At 39.9% G+C, this 20,076-nt stretch overlaps 2 protein-coding genes across 4 annotated transcripts; both read left to right on the forward strand.

Annotated features, from left to right (window-relative positions):
* LOC109824513 lies at positions 743-13,811 on the forward strand. Of its 3 annotated transcripts, XM_020391130.1 has the most exons (3): positions 743-872; positions 957-1,069; positions 13,256-13,811. In XM_020391130.1, the coding sequence occupies exons 2-3, from the start codon at positions 1,067-1,069 to the stop codon at positions 13,469-13,471; spliced, it is 219 nt and encodes a 72-aa protein (XP_020246719.1). In that variant the 5' UTR covers positions 743-872; positions 957-1,066; the 3' UTR covers positions 13,472-13,811. The 3 variants fall into 3 exon arrangements, with proteins under 3 accessions (XP_020246719.1, XP_020246720.1, XP_020246721.1); XM_020391131.1 differs by lacking the exon at positions 957-1,069 and having other exon boundaries at positions 752-872; XM_020391132.1 differs by lacking the exons at positions 743-872; positions 957-1,069 and adding an exon at positions 4,925-5,057.
* Positions 15,006-17,037, forward strand: LOC109824647. Its single transcript, XM_020391281.1, has 3 exons — positions 15,006-15,047; positions 15,343-15,470; positions 16,505-17,037. Exons 1-3 carry the CDS (start codon positions 15,030-15,032, stop codon positions 16,845-16,847), a joined length of 489 nt encoding a protein of 162 aa, XP_020246870.1. The 5' UTR covers positions 15,006-15,029; the 3' UTR covers positions 16,848-17,037.

Below are 20,076 nucleotides of genomic sequence, written 5' to 3' on the forward strand. Positions count from 1 at the left end.
TGTTGATACTTTTTTTCTTTAATACAATTTGTTGTTTGATAAGAAGTTTGATGAAATTAGCACCGAACAAACCGAACCGAACCTCACCGAACAGACTTGCAACAATTCGGTTCGGTTTTAAATTATAGACGGTTCGGTTCGGTTTTGAATTATAGACGGTTCGGTTCAAATTTTGAAAAAAACTGAACTGAACCTACCGTTACTCACCCCTAATAGGGATGGTAATTTCTGACCCGATTCATTTACTCAATCCGACCAATCGTTGATGGGTACGGTCTTAAATAGGTGGACCCGAGTAACCCGTTTAATAATAGGGTCAATCTCGGGTCAACCGTAATACTCGTATGCATGACCCATTTCATAAAAGAGTGCTGCTACGGGGACCCAAAATATAAGACAAAGGGAGGGGACAAGTGAGGTATCCCCTCCCTATTGCGTAATGAGTTGGCCATGTCAATTCATGCCAACTCATTATGCAATAAGGGGGTACAACTATTCACACTCCCAAACAGTAACTTTGGGGGTGTGTGAGGACTAAATTGTCCTTCTCCCAAACCACACTCCCAAACAGTAACTTTGGGGGTGTGTGAGGACTAAATTGTCCTTCTCCCAAACCAAACCAGGCCAAGTCCAAAAGGGCATTTTCGGCAATCCAACTCCCAAAGTTACTGTTTGGGAGTGGATATAGCAAATATGGCAATAAGGAGGAGACACCTCATCTGTCCCTCCCTTGTTCCCCTATTTTGGGTTCTCAAGTCATTTTCCTATAATCCTGCGTCTTCCTTCTGCTCGTTTCTCTCGCCCATCGGATAAACCCTAAATAAGAACAGCTCCAATTGGGGTCGTAGCTGAGATCTTGAGGTTCATTGCCGGTAGTTCTCTCAAACCTGATCGAAATTGAAGTTAGGTTCATGTTAGTCTCTTGTTTATTTGGGGTTCCATCTTGTTTTCATTAGTGTGCGGTCTTTTGGTTGCTTTGCTGCTCCTTGGAAAATGAGTCATCAGCTTGGCTTCATATGAGTAAAAGCTTCTGTTTTGAAATTGGAGTTAAGATAAAGACGATTTCATGGCATCTGTCTGTTTGCTTCCCATCTGTTTGATTTTATGCTTGAATGAAACTTGAAACAAATAGAACTTGGACCTAAGTTACTAGACATTTCAATCATGTAGAAATATGGTACATGATTAGTTGATACCTATCGGATTCATTTTGCATTTTATTAATCTTAAGCGTACCACTGAACCTTTTTTGTGTGAACCAAATTGCTTTTTGAACTTCTAACAACAGAGAATTATGTAAATGTAACAGTATATGGGTCACTCGGGTAACTCGGGTTAGGTTGGGTTAGGTAACCCGTTTAATAGACTGGGTCAGGCTCAGGTTAAGGTTATATGGGTCGGTCGAAATTGACCCGGACAAACCCGACCTGACCCAACCCGTTTGCCACCCCTACTCCTCGATGACCCTGACCGTTTCCACATTTTACTTAAGGTGATTTTACTTCAAAGCTGGAGTACTTCTCCACTTTTTCTTGTTGCTCAGCCAAATTCAGCATTATGATGTTTTCTTTAGAATAACTTGTCTGTTGTGGAATTTATCAAGGTTTTACACGCTAGATATCGACTATTCTTTACGTAACCAAACTACTTTGGATCTTACATCCACTTGAATGGATGTACATCATTTGCCTTCGGGGTTCCCTTGGTTGCATATATGCAATCCGTGATCCAATTCATCTCATTTGGTTGGATATGTTTAACATATTTTCTATCATTTGATCGGATATATCTTTAGGCTTTTCACCTATAACTTTTTTTTGTGTAATTTAGATGTTACAATATAAAATTTAAAAATTAAAACAGTTCTTATTTGTTTGTATGTTTATGTATCATTGTTTATTTTTAAGTAATTATAGGCATGTAACATGTTAGGAGTTTATAATCCTTAATGTCATATTAAAATAGTATATGTCAAAGATCTTGAAATGCAGACACAGTTGGGTTCATATTTGTTTGTCTTTTAAGGTTTTGCATAGAAAGCATCCTCCTTCATGCACCCTCTTTGGCTCTTTTCATCAAAGATTATTGGACAAAATGATCATTTCCCCCTTAAAGTATTGGTGAACTTTCAACTTGCCTCCCCAAAAGTATTAATTTCCTATCTTCTCCCTTATTGGTGAACTCTCAAGTTGCCCCCAGAAGTATCACTTACCTATCTTCCCCCTTAAACTACGTGTATGTGCCCTACGTGATCATTTTGCAAGTATTAATCAAATATTTAACAGATTAACGAGGTGATGTTTTTTTTGCATTTCTTATACGGATTGCATTTTAAAAAATGATTTTTGTAATTCATAAAAAGGGTAAAAGGGTAAAAAGTTTTGCGAGAATCTAGTTAAAAATGTCTTAGTACTCAATCTGTCTTTGCTCCTTGCCATGTTAGAATCTGTAACTTTAGGAGTCCATGGCTTTTAAATGTTGAAAATAAGGCCATTATAGCTACCTCTTTCTTACTCGACACTTTCTTCGTATTCAATCTAGCTTTCTCCTACCCACGTAAGTATCTAAACTTTAGGAGTCATTGCCTTAAAGTACCCTAGAAATAATGAAGGCACAGAAGGATTTTAATAGAGGAATTTCCCAAGAACCTAATGTCCACTTTCTGATATCAGCAAACGATGAACATATTCTATGATTTATGCAATCCAATAGGTTGCTGAATTGCATAACCTGAGCACTAATTCATGTTGTTTCTTCAATTCCAACATCCAAGAGTACTCATTAACTCATAAGAAGCTGCACTTGCTTGTTTCTTATAGGTTGCTCCACCATTTATCATTGCAGAAGCAGAAATTAGTGTATATCCCTAGATTTGCATGAAATATATTATGGTTAGTGGCGGATCCAGAAAATTTTCCTTTTTTTGAGGGTGGGTGGGGGGCAAGTGTCTATTTATCTAGAGATAAAAATATAACATTATAAAGCTATTATACGTAATGAGAATGTACTCAATAAAGCTTTTTGCTAGAACTTTAAATGAGATTTTACTTTTCAATGAAATTAATTCAAATTGTTACTAATTTATTTAGTTTTTTGGGCTTTAGGGTGCAATTTTTACTTTATTTGGGGGGGTGGGTCGTAAAGTTTTGCCTGAGTGTACATGCAAATTTGTAAATGTCTAGGGGTGCAATTGCAACCTTAGAATGTGAATAGATTCGCCCTAGATTATGGTATATGAAAAAAAAATAGTTATCAATTATAAATAGACGCTTCCTGTATCTTATCTTCCTTCAAGGGGCAAGCAATGTCACATTCAGATCCTCTCTATTTTTTTTCTTTGGCAGTCATTACTTAGCAAATCAAAAGCAATCCTTTTTGTATCTAGAATGGTTATAATTTATTCTGAATAATACTATCACCATACTCTCTCATAGAACTATACGTATTTTGTTTACTCACGATAAGTCAAAACCGCTTGATAAACGATTATGATTGAAGAAATATACTTTTCAGTGTTATGAATTGCGCACCTTACCACGAAATGCTTTGACACGGTAAGCGTTGTGGTTAAGAGTTGTGGTTTTTAGCTACTAATTTATTTGCGAAATTATGAGAATCCGGTAGTATCAGTGAGCTTAGCTACAAATGAAAAAAAGCAATTTAAAATTATGTAAATATAAAAGTATGATTAATTTGTATTTAGTAGGTGAAAATATATTTATTGAAGTCTTTTTTATTAGAAAATCTATAAACACGTTGCTCCATGCTTGGTTTTCTTATGTTGGAAAAAGGTCCGTTTGAGGTGACGCGCAATGTTTTAATTGAGTCTTCCACATGGCGTGTGTAAAGGGACTTTGCACCCCCATTGCGCCTTACTCTTTATAGGGATGACAAATTTTGACCCGACCCATTAATTCAAGCTGACCCGTTATTGTTGGATATAGGTCGTAATAAGTGGGTATGGGTCATAAATGGGTCGACCTGAGTAATCCGTTTAGCAATGTTACAAAAAGCTGTTAAGGCGGACGTCTAAGCGCCCTCCTAGGCATAGGTAAAGCTCAAGACCTAATTTTGGCCTAAGTTGCCATGCTAGGCGTCCACGTCGCCTAGGGCTAAGCGGGCTGCGTAGTGTTGTGAGCAAAAAAAAAGTTAAAATCTGCCTAACCCAACCTAGAAATTACAAAAAAATAGATTTTTATTGAGAGACCCGACCACTGTTATAAATAGCGATAAATAGCCCCGTAATAGCGACGCTAATAGCGTTAGCGGTCCATTCCCGCGACACTATCGCCCGCTATGCTATCACGTAATAGCGGTGATATATTACGGAATATGTCTGTTCGTAAAAGCAACCAATAGTGTGTCATAACGGTAAATAGTGAGCGATTACATTCGAAATTTGCTTTTTGACTGCTATTTAGAAGCGGTTTGAGGTTTATTTTCTTAGAATTAAACTCAATCATTAATCATTGCATTCCACCGTCCTGTGATTTTCAGCATAATCCCGCCATCTCTTATAGTCTCTGGCACCTAGCTTAATACTTCCTCTCACCTCCTTCACCGTGAGCTCCTCTTAGGGTAGTCCTGTCACCGCTAAGCTCTTCTTCTCGAAGATAACGACTTTTTGACTACTCCAGTCATCTTCGGTGTTACGTGATGGTTACATGTCTATTTTATATTTAGGATATCTTTAAATCATCCAATATGTACTTTTAGATTTCTTAGATTTTTTTTAAATTTTTTTAGTATTTATACATATCTAAATTAGACCGCTATTTGACTTTACGCTTTTTACCGTTATTTTGTCGCAATAGCCCGAAATAGCCTTAGCGATGCCTCACCGTTACGTGACTTTACGCTTTTTACCTTCTCTTCTTCGCCGCCTCGTCCTCAGGCCGATCACTATGCCTCCTCGAGCCACCTACTCAGCTTTTCTTCGCCGCCTCTTCCTCTTCGTTGCCCAGCCCTCCTTGGCTACTACTGTAGGTTGTAGGCACATCGACGTCGACGCATCTCCAGTCGCCACTTCTTCACTATAGCCCGTTTCTCTTTTCAAGGTAAATTTTTCATCTTTTTTTGCTATTTTTATTTTTTTTCGCTGTGATTGATTGATTGGTAAACGAATATGTACATGATGCAAATGGAACCTCTTTGTTGCCAAAAAATTCTTATTTTACATATTGAAATACAATTATGCATAGTTCAGTGAGATCTTGTTGATGAAATTGTTAATCTTTTATAAGGTTTGGGAATCCAATCTTGATATAATATAGGAACAATTCAACTGAAACAAATCTTCATGCTATAGACAATAGCAGACGTAGGAAAATTGGGAGGGAGGCTTAAAATTTTAATAGTTAAATATGATAAAATGTGATTTTTTTTTTTGCATAGTTGATTACTATCAATTTATATTTCCCGTACATATTAAGAGTTTCAATATCAACTTTCAAATTAGAATATATTGTTTACAACAACATTCTTCTTGACTTCAAATTTCGGTGGTGATGATGATGATAGTTGCGAGTCACCCTCACTCTCGATGGTAGAAGATACTTGAGCAATTTTGAGAAATCATTCCATGATTGAGTTACCCATGCCCTCAGTGGTAAAAGATCCTCGATGTCTTTTAAACACATTATTATTTTCAATTATATTATCCTTACATATATTTATGATTTTTTAAGAATTTTCCACCATATAACTATTGTGGAATTGTAGATAGAAGTTCTCTAATTCGATTGTTATAGATAGACCCCCTGTACTATTGCCGAATTGTGAATATGGTGATAGAACACGTCGCCTATCCTCAATTACATGCAAATTGAATGCTTTGAATATTTGATGACATCCTAACTTATTTCTATTGCAGAGGTCAAAACAATAACAAAGTAGTTCCCACATTGTTTGATACTATTGAATGATTATGTTTGAAATGGACATATTATTGAAATCAAACCCACAAAGGCTGAAACCTAAACCAATCCGAAGAGGGAAAATTAGACAAATCCCAAGCGAGAGAAAATGTAGAAATCATAAGTTATTATTCTGCATTTGGATATGATCGTGTGGTAGGTGTGAGCGCGGATTTGCAGGAGGCCCACCCAAATAATGCGGCCCACCAAGTCTTATATATATATATTAAGTGATTTAGGTTTTTTCTTTTGGGGTAGCGGCTGATTTGTGAAGGAGCACAGGGAAATCATTGGCGGCTGAAGTTTGTAGCAGCAATTGGCAGCGGGTGCAGGTGAAAAAGCAGGGCAACGTGCAGAGAAATTTGGCGGTCATTCATAGAGAAGAAGCAAAGTTTTTTTTTTGTAGTTGTTCTTTGATTTGTGCATCCCTTTGAGAGAGTATTTGTGTGAGGAATCTGAGAGTTTGTGAGAGGGTCTTATTTGTGAGATTGTAAACCCCAATTGTATCTCTCCCTCTAATAGTAGATCTCCCCCTCCTTGCCCCGTGGACGTAGGCTATTTGCCGAACCACGTAAAAGTTGTGTCCTTGTCGTGATTTGTAATAGCTTGTAGGTTCCCTCGACGCACAGTCTTAGAGCCGACGAGAGGAAGAGCTGATATCTCACTTTGATGAGATATCTGGCTTTTGGTTCTTGTTTCCTTTGAGAAACGAGAATTTCATTGTGATCTAATCTCTTGTTGTGCACCTTGCGCACCGGAGGTGCTGCCGAAATTTCCGCTGCGCACAACAAGTGGTATCAGAGCCAGGTTGGATTTGGGGCTTGTTCGAAGGATTCTCTGAAGGATTCTTAATTGAAGATTAGATCGACAACATGGGTGAAACAAGCACATCGGGATCGTCTCTTTCGAAGGCGATACAGAGTCTGAGCATCAATAATACAAAAATTGATGTTCCGAAGTTCGACGGCAAGATCAATTTCGGTTTGTGGATGTGTCAGGTGATGGACGCCTTGGATGCACAAAATTTAGAGGAGACTCTTGAGTTACAAGAGAAACCCGCTGATATGGAGGACAATGTTTGGAAGAAAATGAATAGTAGGGCTTGTGGAGTAATTCGGTCATGCTTGACGCCGGATCTCATTTATGACGTAATGAACGAGACGTCGGCGAAGAGAATGTGGGAAACACTCAATGAGAAGTATCTGACGAAGAGCATTGAGAATCAGCTTCACTTGAAGAAGAAGTTTTACCAATTCAAGATGAAGAGGGGAGTTTCCATTCGGGAGCATGTTAACAACTTCACGAAGCTAATTTCAGATATGGCCAATGTAGATATCATGGTTGAGGATAAAGACAAGGCGATGCTACTATTGTGTTCGTTGCCGGAGGATGATTTTGGAATGTTTGTTCTCACTATGATAAATGGAAGAACTACGGTTAGCTACAAGGAGGTGACCTCAGCTTTGGTGAATTGTGAGTTGAGGAAGAGTGATGACGAACCCTCTGAGAAGGCATCGGGAGATGCATTAGCAGTTCGAGGTCGTGGTCCAAACCGTCGTCCAGGTGATCGCTCAAGATCGAAGTCAAGAGGTGGCCATAGAAATATTGGTAGGAATCAATGTCGCTTTTGCAAAGAAGAAGGACATTGGAAGAACGACTGCCCAAAGTTGAAAGACAAAGCTGGGAAGAATAAAGGGAAAGCTGTACAAGCTTCGAAAGTGAATGTTGTCAAGGCTAGTGACGATAATTCAGATACAGATTCTTCAGGCTATTCCTGCTCTGCACTACCGTTAGTTTGTTACGCTGACTCTACGGAGTGGATGATGGATTCTGGTGCTACATACCATATTTGCCCTAGGAGGGAGTGGTTCTCCAGCTTTGAGGAGTTGGAAAGAGGGGATGTTGTGTTCATGAGTAATGATCACGTATGCCCTATTGATGGTATTGGTACAGTACAGATCCGGATGTGTGACGGGGTAACTCGGGACCTGAAGGAAGTGAGATTCGTTCCTCAATTGATGAAGAATATCATTTCGTTTGGAACTTTGGAGGCAGCTGGCTATAAGGTGATCTTGGAGAATGCTACTCTGAAGGTCACAAAGGGGTCCATGGTGGTGATGCGAGGTGTTAGGGAAAACAACATTGACTACTTGAAGGGCAAGACAGTAACAGGGGGTCTGGCAGCTTCTATTACCACAGAGGAAGATACTACCAGCTTATGACACATGAGATTGGGACACACTGGTGATAAGTCCCTACAGGTATTGGCGAAGCAGGGGCTATTGAAGGGTGCGAAGACTTGTAAGATGGAGCTGTGTGAACATTGCATACTTGGGAAGAAGACAAGAGTGAAATTTGGCACCGCTATTCACAATACCCAAGGTATATTGGACTATATTCACAAAGATGTTTGGGACCCTTCCAAGCACACATCACTTGGTGGGGCCAACTATTTTGTCACTTTCATTGATGACTATTCCAGGAGAAATTAGGTATACCCGATGAAGCATAAACATCAGGTTCTGGATATTTTTGTGGAGTGGAAGAAGAAAGTGGAGCTGCAGACAGGTAGAAAGGTAAAGACTCTACGTTCTGATAATGGTGGAGAGTATAAGAGTGATCCGTTTCTGCAGTTTTGTCGGGATCACGGCATTAGACGACACTTCACAGTACGTGAGACATCGCAACAGAACGGGATGGCTGAAAGGTTGAACCGTACATTGCTAGAGAAGGTGCGATGTATGACGACACAAAGTGGATTATCAAGATCTTTTTGGGCCGAAGCGTTGGTTTATACGAGCCATCTCGTGAATAGGTTGTCGTGCACTGTGATACAGGGGAAGACTCCGTTGGAGCGCTGGTCTGGTTCGGTAGCTAGTGACTATGAGTCGCTTCGGATATTTGGGTGCCCTGCTTATTACCATGTCAGTGATGGTAAATTGAATCCGAGAGCGAAGAAAGCAGTCTTTGTGGGATTTAGAGATGGAGTTAAAGGCTTCAAGTTATGGGATCCACAAGACAAGAAGATAGTTATTAGCAGGGATGTCACATTTGACGAGGCGTACATGATGAAGCCTCAAGTTCCTCAGCAGGTGGAGGAAGACCAGATTCAGGAGATATCGCAGCAGGTGGAGGATGATGTGACTCCACCCACTCCAGAGAGCATTGTATCCATCGAGGCTCCTACAGAGGTGACACTGGAAGGAGATGAGATGACAGCCGGGCATTTAGAGGATACAGTGGATGTTGGGACTCAGGAACAGGGTCATGTTCAGGAGTCCATTGCAGCTAATAGACCAAGAAGAAACATTCGTCGGCCAGCTAGATATGACGATGTCATGGTTGCATATGCTTTATCAGCAGAAGTCGTTGATGATTTGGTTCCTTCTACATTTAAGGAAGCAGAGTCAAGCTCTGATTAGTCGTTGATGATTTGGTTCCTTCTACATTTAAGGAAGCAGAGTCAAGCTCTGATTCGATTAGGTGGAGGGAATCCATGGAGGAGGAGATGCAGTCTCTTCATAAGAACGGCACTTGGGAACTTGCAAAACTACCGAAGGGTAAGAAGGTTATTGGATGCAAGTGGGTATATGCAAAGAAAGAAGGATCTTCTATTGGGAACATTCGGTACAAAGCCAGATTGGTTGTCAAGGGTTATACACAGCTTGAGGGCGTTGATTACAACGAGGTATTCTCACATGTTGTAAAGCATTCGTCGATTCGTATTTTATTGGCATTGGTGGCACAACTGGATTTGGATTTGGTCCAGATGGATGTGAAAACAGCCTTTCTACATGGAGATTTAGAAGAGGAGATCTACATGACACAACCTATGGGGTTCAAAGCTGCAGGAAAGGAAGAATTAGTATGCAAGCTGAAGAAGTCACTTTACGGATTGAAGCAATCGCCACGACAATGGTACAAGAGATTTGACGGTTTTATGATTGGCCGAGGGTACACGAGGAGCCCATATGACCCGTGTGTTTATATGCATAAGCTACAGAATGGTGAGTATATCTATTTGCTGTTATATGTTGACGATATGCTCATAGCTTCCAGGAATACTTCAGCTATTAAAAAGTTAAAAAATGAACTGTCATCCGAATTTGAGATGAAGGATCTTGGAGAAGCAAAGAAGATATTGGGTATGGAGATTGAGAGAGACAGGGTGAAAGGGAGGTTAAAGGTGACACAGAGGAGTTACTTACAGAAGATACTAAAGAAATTCAGTTATAATGGCAATACCAAGACGGTGAGTACTCCATTAGCTCCCTACTTTAAGCTATCAGCTAAGATGTCACCTGTTTCAGTTCGTGAATACATGTCCAAAGTTCCATATGCTAATGTTGTGGGTAGCTTGATGTATGCGATGGTGTGTACAAGGTCAGATTTGTCACAGGCCGTGAGCATGGTATCTAGATACATGCACGACCTCGGGAAGGGTCATTGGGAGGCCGTGAAGTGGATTCTACGGTATATTAAAGGGACCGTGGATGTTGGTTTGGTGTTCGAGAAGAATGGGAAGAACGGGCAGGATTGTATTGGTTACGTGGATTCTGATTATGCGGGGGATTTGGATAAGCGCCGGTCTACTAGCGGATATGTGTTTACACTAGCAGGAGCACCGGTGTGTTGGAGATGCACACTTCAGTCTACAGTGGCTCTCTCCACTACGGAGGCAGAGTATATGGCGTTGACTGAAGCTGTGAAGGAGGCTTTGTGGTTGCAGGGATTATTGGAGAACTTGGGGATTGCACAGGAGACTCTTCGGGTATATTGTGATAGCATGTCAGCTATTTATTTGGCGAAGAACCAGGTTTATCATGCACGCACGAAGCATATCGATGTCAGATTTCATTTTGTTCGTGACGTTTTGGATGAAGGAGACGTCATGTTGGAGAAGATCCACACGAAGGACAACCCTGCAGATATGTTGACCAAAGTTGTTTCAGGTGTTAAGTTTGATCATTGTTTGGAGCTTTTGAACATTCTTCGATGTTGAGGCCTTTCGAGGCCATTGGATGAACTACGGACGGCTTGATTCCTTGGGCAAGAGGATACGTAGGCAGTCTTTATGATGCAGCCGGTTTGGTGAGTTGATTTTGATGGGGTGAGATTGTTTGGACTCTCGTTCGGGTTCCCGACTTGTTGTCGAACAAGTGGGACTTTTGGATGCTTTGGTGTCGGCTCAGTTTTGAAAGAAACTTCACCGAGATGGAGAATTGTGAGCGCGGATTTGCAGGAGGCCCACCCAAATAATGCGGTCCACCCAAGTCTTATATATATATCAAGTGATTTAGGTTTTTTCTTTTGGGGTAGCGGCTGATTTGTGAAGGAGCACGGGGAAATCATTGGCGGCTGAAGTTTGCAGCAGCAATTGGCAGCGGGTGCGGCGGACGAAACTGCAGAAGAAAAACGAAGCCGCTGTTTTTTAGTTTTTTGTGTATCCATTTAAGAGAGTATTTGTGTGAGGGATCTGAGAGTTTGTGAGAGGGTCTTATTTGTGAGATTGTAAACCCCAATTGTATCTCTTCCTCTAATAGTAGATCTCCCCCTCCTTGCCCCGTGGACGTAGGCTATTTGCCGAACCACGTAAAAGTTATGTCCTTGCCGTGATTTGTAATAGCTTGTAGGTTCCCTCGACGCACAGTCTTAGAGCTGACGAGAGGAAGAGCTGATATCTCACTTTGATGAGATATCTGGCTTTTGGTTCTTGTTTCCTTTGAGAAACGAGAATTTCATTGTGATCTAATCTCTTGTTGTGCACCTTGCGCACCGGAGGTGCTGTCGAAATTTCCGCTGCGCACAACAGTAGGTTGGTGGTGACCATCACGGTGCATCTAATTGTTTATGTATATGACAAAATATATTAGTATATAGAATAAAATTAGAAAGAAATTATATACGTAGCCACTTATCTCGGGTGCCCCGGAGCAATCACCTTGGGCGCTCCGGGGCAATCACCTTGGGCATTGGGCACTTTGGGGCGCTGAAACTGCACCCTGCATGAGATGCGGAGCACATTAGGTAAGTTAGGCGCGAGCCTCGCACCTTGATGCGACTCACTGTTCTGCTATTACTACTACATTCTCTTATTTCTCTTCATCCCCTTGCTCTTTTGTCAATATTTTCTTGTTCCGATTCTCCTCTTTCCCAAAATTTTGTCTACGACCCGATTCTTTTCCTCCATTTTTGCTACCGTTATTACTATGACTAGAACAGTCCTTGCTATTTTTTTCGATATTGCGATGTTCAACAATTATAAATAATACTAACTTGATTACGTGTGTTTGCTTTCTGTTGAAGCATCTTTAAATCAAGGCTTACACATATTTTGCTTCATAGAATGTTTGTAATTCTGAACGTACGATTTTATAGAAAAAGTCTGTTAAATAACTTCATTGTGATGAATTACTGGAAATGCGGAAGGGTAATGCTAAGTTGTCATTAACTCTCTTATAAGTTATAACTACTAACTAGTGTTATGATTATGAATTAGAACCTTATTTTGCAGTTTAACATGTGACTTATTTATCTTGACAACTATTTTATACCAAATCAAAAAGCATTTTTTTTAATTTGACGTACTTGCCTTTCTTCACTGATGCGTGCGCATCGTATTATTCCTTGTGCATTCTGCGAATAAGGGGATTTTGCGCCCTGCATTGCGCCTTGCGCGTTGATAACATTGTACGTAGCATGTTTTGATTTTTTTTATGAATATCAATTGGGTTTGAGAGCTTGGGATCGATTAAGTCATTTTAAGCTTGGTTTCATCTTTATAGAGGGGTTGGGGTTGGAAGGGTTGAGATACGGTCATCAGGTTTGACGATAATGGTTACTGATTCGCAATCAATCAAGTAGGCTCCAGACATGTGCTTGTTACAGCCTTTACTATGGAAGAAACTTCTTGTTTATTGAAAAGATAGAAATGCATAGTATATAAACAGCCTGAAGTAACCAGAACTAATATTTCCACTCTAGATGGAGAAGATCTCCTCCCAGCGTGATTAGCCATTAAATTGTGAGATTATATTACCGGACGACCTATTCTGATAAATAGTTTGAGAGCCGCAACATGAACGGATGCAAGGTTCTAATCAACTAAACCTCTTGTTCTCTTGGCGAAATAAGAAAGGGAGAAAAGAAAGAACTAAACATAAACCCTCATGTGCTTTTGTTTTGTAACTCAGCTCAGACATGATAAGTTATGATTATGTCCTATATCATATTTAACTTGAATAAGTATAACTTTTCTTCAGACTTATGATTGCAGCAGAAATTTAGTACACGATCAAATTACCATTACCTGGAACTTAATATGATTTGTTGGTTGTCAGGTCAAAAACATGAAGAAAGGGATGCATCCTCAGCTGCAGTATGTTTCTTATGTGACTCAAAGCGGGAGGCTGATGCACGTGCTGATGACTAAAATTCACCATGTTGGTAAAGTGTACCATTTCAGGGCTAAGCGTCAGATGGCTCAGAGCCTCGGCCAGATCGCAAAGTTCAAGCGACGTTATGGTGAGAATACCGAGGAAAATGATGCAAAATAAGCGTTCCTACAATTTAGTTGTTTTAAGTAGCACAACATTTTAAGTTTGGAGTTGAGCAGACCTTGAAATGATGTTAGTTGTATTGAATTGTCAAAAATGCTCCACGTACTTGACCTCCCTTCGCTTGGATGATTGGATCTCAAGTGGTTTAAGTGAAAATAATTTGTTGGATGATATTGGGAGCTTCTTGTTTGTAGTTGACGTCGAACAAATTGGGTGCATAAATTGATGAAACTCGAAGACGTTATCACACATGATCGTGGAACTTCATTTTTATGGTTGGTGGTTTAAAAGTCTTGATTGGAGCAAGAACTTTATATATATATATTTTTACCATTTAGATCTTGGTTTACGAGATATTTCTGAGAATAAGTTAAGAGCGCTTGATTATTGTTTGATCATAATTTGAATGAAGAAAGTGTGTTTATCTGTGCGCGTGCAGGGTTCATGTCTGTTTATGTTTTGTTAGGATTCTCTATCATCCTATCATTTGAGAAGTGCATGTATTTTCTGATTCAAATAGAAGATACTATTTTGGTAGGATTTATCATCATATAATCATGGGAAATTTACCATTTATCTTTGTAAGATGGAGCCATCAATGGTTGGGTTATAATGATAGCAAATTAGTGTTGGCAATGTACTCTAAGATTAGAAGATACTTGTTGTTGATGTTAAGTGATCACACAGTCAATATGTATCCGTGTTTGGATGAGTTTGTTGAGGATTGATGAGGGGCTGCTTTCTTCCCCGACTTTACATCTGGTTCTTGGGTTGGGTGTCTGAAATATCTGCACGTGTAGAAATTATGTTGAGAGTTTGTCAGAGGTCATCCGTAATCGGAGCTGCATTTGCAACCGCAGTGACCAAACAACCCCTAAAGACCTTCTTGTCAACTTCCTTAAACAAATTTAGTGGGAAAAAGACAGCCCAACAATAAACCTAGGGAGTGTTTAGCAACTTAGAAACTTACCCGGTTTAATTTTTATCCAGTTACGCATAGCCTTAATTAGACTAAAGTAGTTTCTATACGGATTAGCTTTCAGTTAAACCTCGTTTGGTTTATGTCTAGCTATACTTGTTTCTATATGTACATGGCCTTTTTTTTTCCCCGACTCCCAAAATTTTTTCAGAGCTTTGCTATAGGGACCCAAAATATAAAATCAATAGGGGGGATAGGTGAGGTGTCCACATGTCATCATTAATGATGACTAGCTCATTATGTAATAGGAGTGAGACACCTCACCTGTCCCCGCTGTTGTTCCCATATTTTGGATCATCTGGAAACTTTTCATTTTTTTAGGGCCAGATTTGTTTGGTTCATTTTCACACGAGGGAAGGCTTTTTAAAAAAAGGTAAAAAAAAAAAACTGACCACCGAACCAAGTCAAGGGGATCCACATTTCACGCCAAACCTTAAGTGAGGCCCATCAACTTCCACAATTCCCTCCTCTCTTCTGCTTCCCATTATTAAATGCTTATAAATACCAACGAATTAAGGGCAAAACTTAAAAGTAAATTATAAGCACCAACATATACTTACCGTCTTCACTCTGATCATGGCCTCAAGGGCTAATGTGAGTACTAGTAATGGCCAGTAATTTATGTTGGATTCTCTTTTGTTTTTTAGCCACACCCCCAAAAATCTTTCATGTTTTGAAATTAGCCCGTCAAATCTTTTAAATCATTTAAAAGATTTTGGGGACTAATTTCAAAACAATTAAAATTTTGTAGGGCTAGTATCAAAATTCGGAAGACTAGTTCCAGTATATGAAAGATCTGGGGGGCTAGATTTCGATGTATAAATGATGAAGGGGACTAATGCAATAAAAATTTGTTGCATTATTATTATTATTATTGGAAATTTTGTAGAAGTTGTGGAGGTCCGTTGCTGACCAGCGCCGCCCATTTGTGACCGTGACGGCGCCGAGGATGAAGCTAAATTCACCGGCGGCGGGGGATTTGATGAACCAAGGCGAGAAACATGCTAGTAAGACATTGTGCGTAATTTATCTTGTCTCGTTTCCTCAGAATTGCAAAAATAATCTTTAAGCTTATTTACACTGCGGTACCTCAAAGTTTATCTGTTTTTCACTTTGACGCGACAAAGTTTTTTTATTTTTAATATTTTTATATCTCAAAGTTTTAATCTTATTTCATTCTGATAACTCCGCGGGTGGCACTAGGGGCACACCCCCAACCACAATTCCAACCACATCCCCTCTCTCATTTGCTATAGTGCACCGAGCTCACATGGGATTTTAAAATTTTAAAATCCCATATTGGGTCCGATGCACTATAGCAAATGAGAGAGGGATGTGGTTGAAGTTATGGTTGAGGGTGTGTCCCTATCATTTTCCTAAATCCGCCCATACTTCTATCTGTTAAATTTGTACCATACGAAAATAAGTCTAGATCAATTGTACCCAGTTGCCATATATTCTAATTACCGGTACAAATTTAACGTTTGTATAAACAAATTAAATCTGACGGCGGTGTCAAAAGTGAAATTGTACAGAAACTTTATTGTATTAGAGTGTTTAAAAAAAATACTTCGGTGGTGTCAAAATGAGAATGAGTTTAATTGTTGTTTTGAACTCACAATCCGTGTAGTTTTATCTTTTGCATATATACGACCTAGATTAAAACATTTTGAATCCTTCATCATTGGTGATATTATTAAGTCTATCAGAGGATAAAAGAGTCAAAAAAATTAAGTAGGGGGTTATCTGTAACAATTGAACAACAATGATACTACAAGGTTTTTTTTTTTTGGTTCGTAGCTTGTATTTTGAAGCTTGCTAAATCTCTAAAAATTCGTACTCAAAATCTTTTTTTTCCCCTCATGCATATTGAAGAGAATTTGATGGAGGACAAAATGCAACAAAAGAAATTATTATTTGGTTGCTTATTATTTTTTTAAGGACACCATATATCCCTATATGAATGGAGCGGAAGAATAAGATTTATGTAGCCGATTCCAAACATTTGATATGAAAACAAAGTAACAATGTAATATTTTGTTGGAGAATAGCAATGCAGATATGATACCCATATACGCGATATGGGGCTTCGTGGCCCTCGTCGGGCTCTTCGGTGTCCACACCGTGAAGCAGCAGATCGTCCACAGCCCGACCGTCTCCTTCAGCAAGAAGCGCCGCGAGGAGATGCCCGTGGTTTCGGAGCCGGATTGGGCGCTGTCCGAATCCGAGAAGCTCATCAAAAAGTCCTTTTTCCGAAGGCTGGCCCACATCCAGATTGATGGGGATCGGGTTAAGTCCGGGGTGTCATCCGACCCGACCCGGGCTAACCCGTTTAGCGGCCCGAAAAGCGCGGAGTCGCTCAAGTCCGTCGGGGTCGACCCGCGTGGGGATTGAATTTGGGCCTTTGTGAGCTGGTGTTTACGTTTTTTATATTTATAGTTCGAGTTTGAGGCGTACGCAAAATAAAATTGTAAATTTTTTTTTTATGTTTTAATGTGAGTAGATAGTCTTGACGCTTAAAAAAATATAACTATGTTTCAAAAAAAAATGCTAAACTATGCTTTTATTGACTGAGTATTGAAGATGAGAGCCCGGTGGTTTTATGATATTGGGATAAAAGTTTGTTCAATAATACCTCCCTCTTATAATTATATATCTTGAGAAATGGATACTGCTTTAACTTTATGATGATGATCTGTGTTTTTTTTTTCTGATCTATCTTTTAGATATATTGTTGAAACTTAATTTTCGAGTAATCTCTTGAGATATTAAGTTAATTGAATTAAACAACAATTCGGTAATAATTTGGACTTTACGGGTATTCTTTCCAACTAAGCAGGCTTATATAATTTCAATTATGGTCTGTTTGGATGGAGGATAGAGAGGGGGAGGGGAAGAAAAATCTAATTTTATCATTGTTTGGGAGTACCATTTAGGAGGGTAGAGGAAGGAAATGAATGGAAAATTTGAGCCAAAATCTTACACCCCAAACACACTGTTAATGAATTAGAGAATTTAATTTGAATTAAAAAAAGATTGAGATGCGCATAGCTAGGACAATGTAGATTTAATTAGAGACTTAAATAGCCAGACATATGTGTCTATGTATGCTATACTATTGTATACTATCTATACTATTAAAAAAAAGTCAATGAAGAGTAGCGCAAATCTATATCTATTACTAAAAACTCTTATCTTTGGAAATGTCACTTGGCAATTTCTTCTTTTTTAAATCAAATTATTAAATTAAAAATCTATATCTATTACTAAAAACTCTTACCTTTGGAAATGCCACTTGGCAATTTCTTCTTTTTTAAATCAAATTATTAAATTAAAAATCTATTAAAAAACTAATATGTGCAAACTCTTTACCATTGGAAATGTCTTTTTGGCTTCCGCGTATCTGTTCATTGGAAAGAAAAAAACCCTTATGACTCTTTACCATTGGAAATGCCACTTGACAATTTCTTCTTTTTTTAATCAAATTATTAAATTAAAAAATCTATTAAAAAAACTATTTTGTGCAAACTCTTTACCATTGGAAATGCCTTTTTGGCTTCCGCGATCTTGCATCCCCAGTCTCCGCCCACAGATCCTCTCGCTTCGTCGTCTCTGGCCAAACCACTGGTGGCTCCGCCCTTTGGCGCGAAAACTTCAGCACCTCCGATGACCCTCCACCGCCTCCGGTCTTCACCTTGGAAGATCGCGTCGATTTCTCTCCCGAACCTGCCATCCATGAGGTACCGATATCGCCCGAGACGAAAACCCCGACACCGACACGAAATTACTTCTCTACCCCATCACCGATCAGGACGAGGGCGGCGGCGGAAGAGGAGTTGGCGGACGTGGCGCGAGAAGAACGTTGGCGCGATGGGGGAAGGTGGGCCCCGCCCCGGTGAGGAGAGGAGAAGGGTCGACAGACTGGATGGGGGTGGTGACATGCTTCGGTCGGTGTTGGTTGTGGTCCGACGACAAGCCAGCGGGTCCCGGCGAGGGACGGGATGTCGGGTGAAGAGGAGTGGGTTATTGTTTATGGGTATGATGATTTATTTCTGCTCTTTACTGAGTTATGCTTGAAAATTAAACATCTATTGTTAAGAGCTCGTGTTGCTACTTCCTAAAGTTTACATTTTTATTGTCAAAGTTGTATACTGCTGTTACAAAACACATTATACAAACAATATGGTTCTGCCTTTTGTGTTATTATTTCGTAGCAACAGGACAATGTCACAATATGTTGCCTTAGTTGCTGATGATAGATTCACTTATTGATAATGTTCTACCAACAGGACAATGTCACAATATGTTGCCTTAGTTGCTGATGATAGATTCACTTATTGATAATGTTCTACCGATTACCTTCTAACTAGATAAACTAATGCCTTTCAATTTTGGATTAGATCCTTTATTTAAGTAATATTAGGTTAGAAATATGATTTGTTTCACATACTCCATCAAACCACCTACTATTCTGGTTAGCAATTTTAGTCCTTCTTCTTATCTGCCTTTACTACTACTGATTTCAATAAGCTCAGTTTGATGATTGTAGGCTGTCTAAAAATCACAATTGATAGCTGATCCCCATCAAACACCGATGATGGAAGTTACAATCTGACGACTTCCAGAATGCTACAATTTGAAGACTTTCACGTATATCGCTGAAGGTTACAATCTGACGACCTTCACGACAACCGATGAGAGCTCTAGTTTAACAGCCTTCACCATCAACATCGAGAGTTACAATCTGACGACTCTTGCATATCAAAGAGCTAAAGTAAAGATTACAAAATGATGATCTTTGCAACGCTTCGACAGAAAGAGACTACAAATCAATGGTCTCTTCAAATCAAGACGTGGAAGTCCTCCCCGCGTACCAGCATCAAGATGCGCCGCGTTCATAGCCACGAACGCAGCTCAAATGCAGCTCCAAAAGTTGCAAACGCAGCTTAAATCGCCATTAGACACAGCTCTATTCGCTGCCCGACGCAGCTCAACATCGCTGCCCGACGCAGCTCAACATCGCTGCACAACGCAGCTCAATATCGCTGCTCAACGCAGCTCCAAGCGCTGCCCAACGCAGCTCAACACAGCTCCAAGCGCTGCCCAACGCAGCTCTATACCGCTGCCAAACGCAGCTTTCATCCGCTGCAAACGCAGCTTCCAATCACTGCGTTCAAGCTTCCAGACACTGCGTTTGGACACAGAATTCATGCCAGAATGCAGGATCTGCGTTTGACTCGTTCAAACACGAGTTGAACGGTTTCAAAACCGTTTCCCACGATCTGAGGGGATCACAACTCCACTCAGGAGTGATTTAAGGGGCAGTTACATCCCATTAGCCCCACTTAGGAGCGAATTAAGGAGGTGGTTACACCCCTTAATCCCCTATAAATAACTAAGAAATCAACTTAGTTCGGGGCTGGATCTTTCGGGGTTCGGTCGGTTGGAACTTCTTGGCTAGTCAACAGGATCCTTAGAGCATTTCTGGAGCTTTGGAGATCTGCAACAAGATCTTTTTCATCCTTGGCTTATAACCGACTTTCGGTTAAATTAACTCTTTCATAGAGTTTAAACTCATTCAGAGTTATCAACTCGTCCAGAGTTTTAAACTTGCCACGTAAGT

The sequence above is a fragment of the Asparagus officinalis genome, chromosome 9, assembly GCF_001876935.1.
Source record: "Asparagus officinalis chromosome 9, Aspof.V1, whole genome shotgun sequence".
Lineage (NCBI taxonomy): Eukaryota > Viridiplantae > Streptophyta > Magnoliopsida > Asparagales > Asparagaceae > Asparagus > Asparagus officinalis.

What these genes read in the sequence shown, in the direction of transcription:
- LOC109824647 (XM_020391281.1), top strand. An exon ending in AAACATGCTAGTAAGACATT is followed by an intron (nt 15,471 to 16,504) that starts GTGCGTAATTTA and finishes GTTGGAGAATAG; the next exon opens with CAATGCAGATATGATACCCA.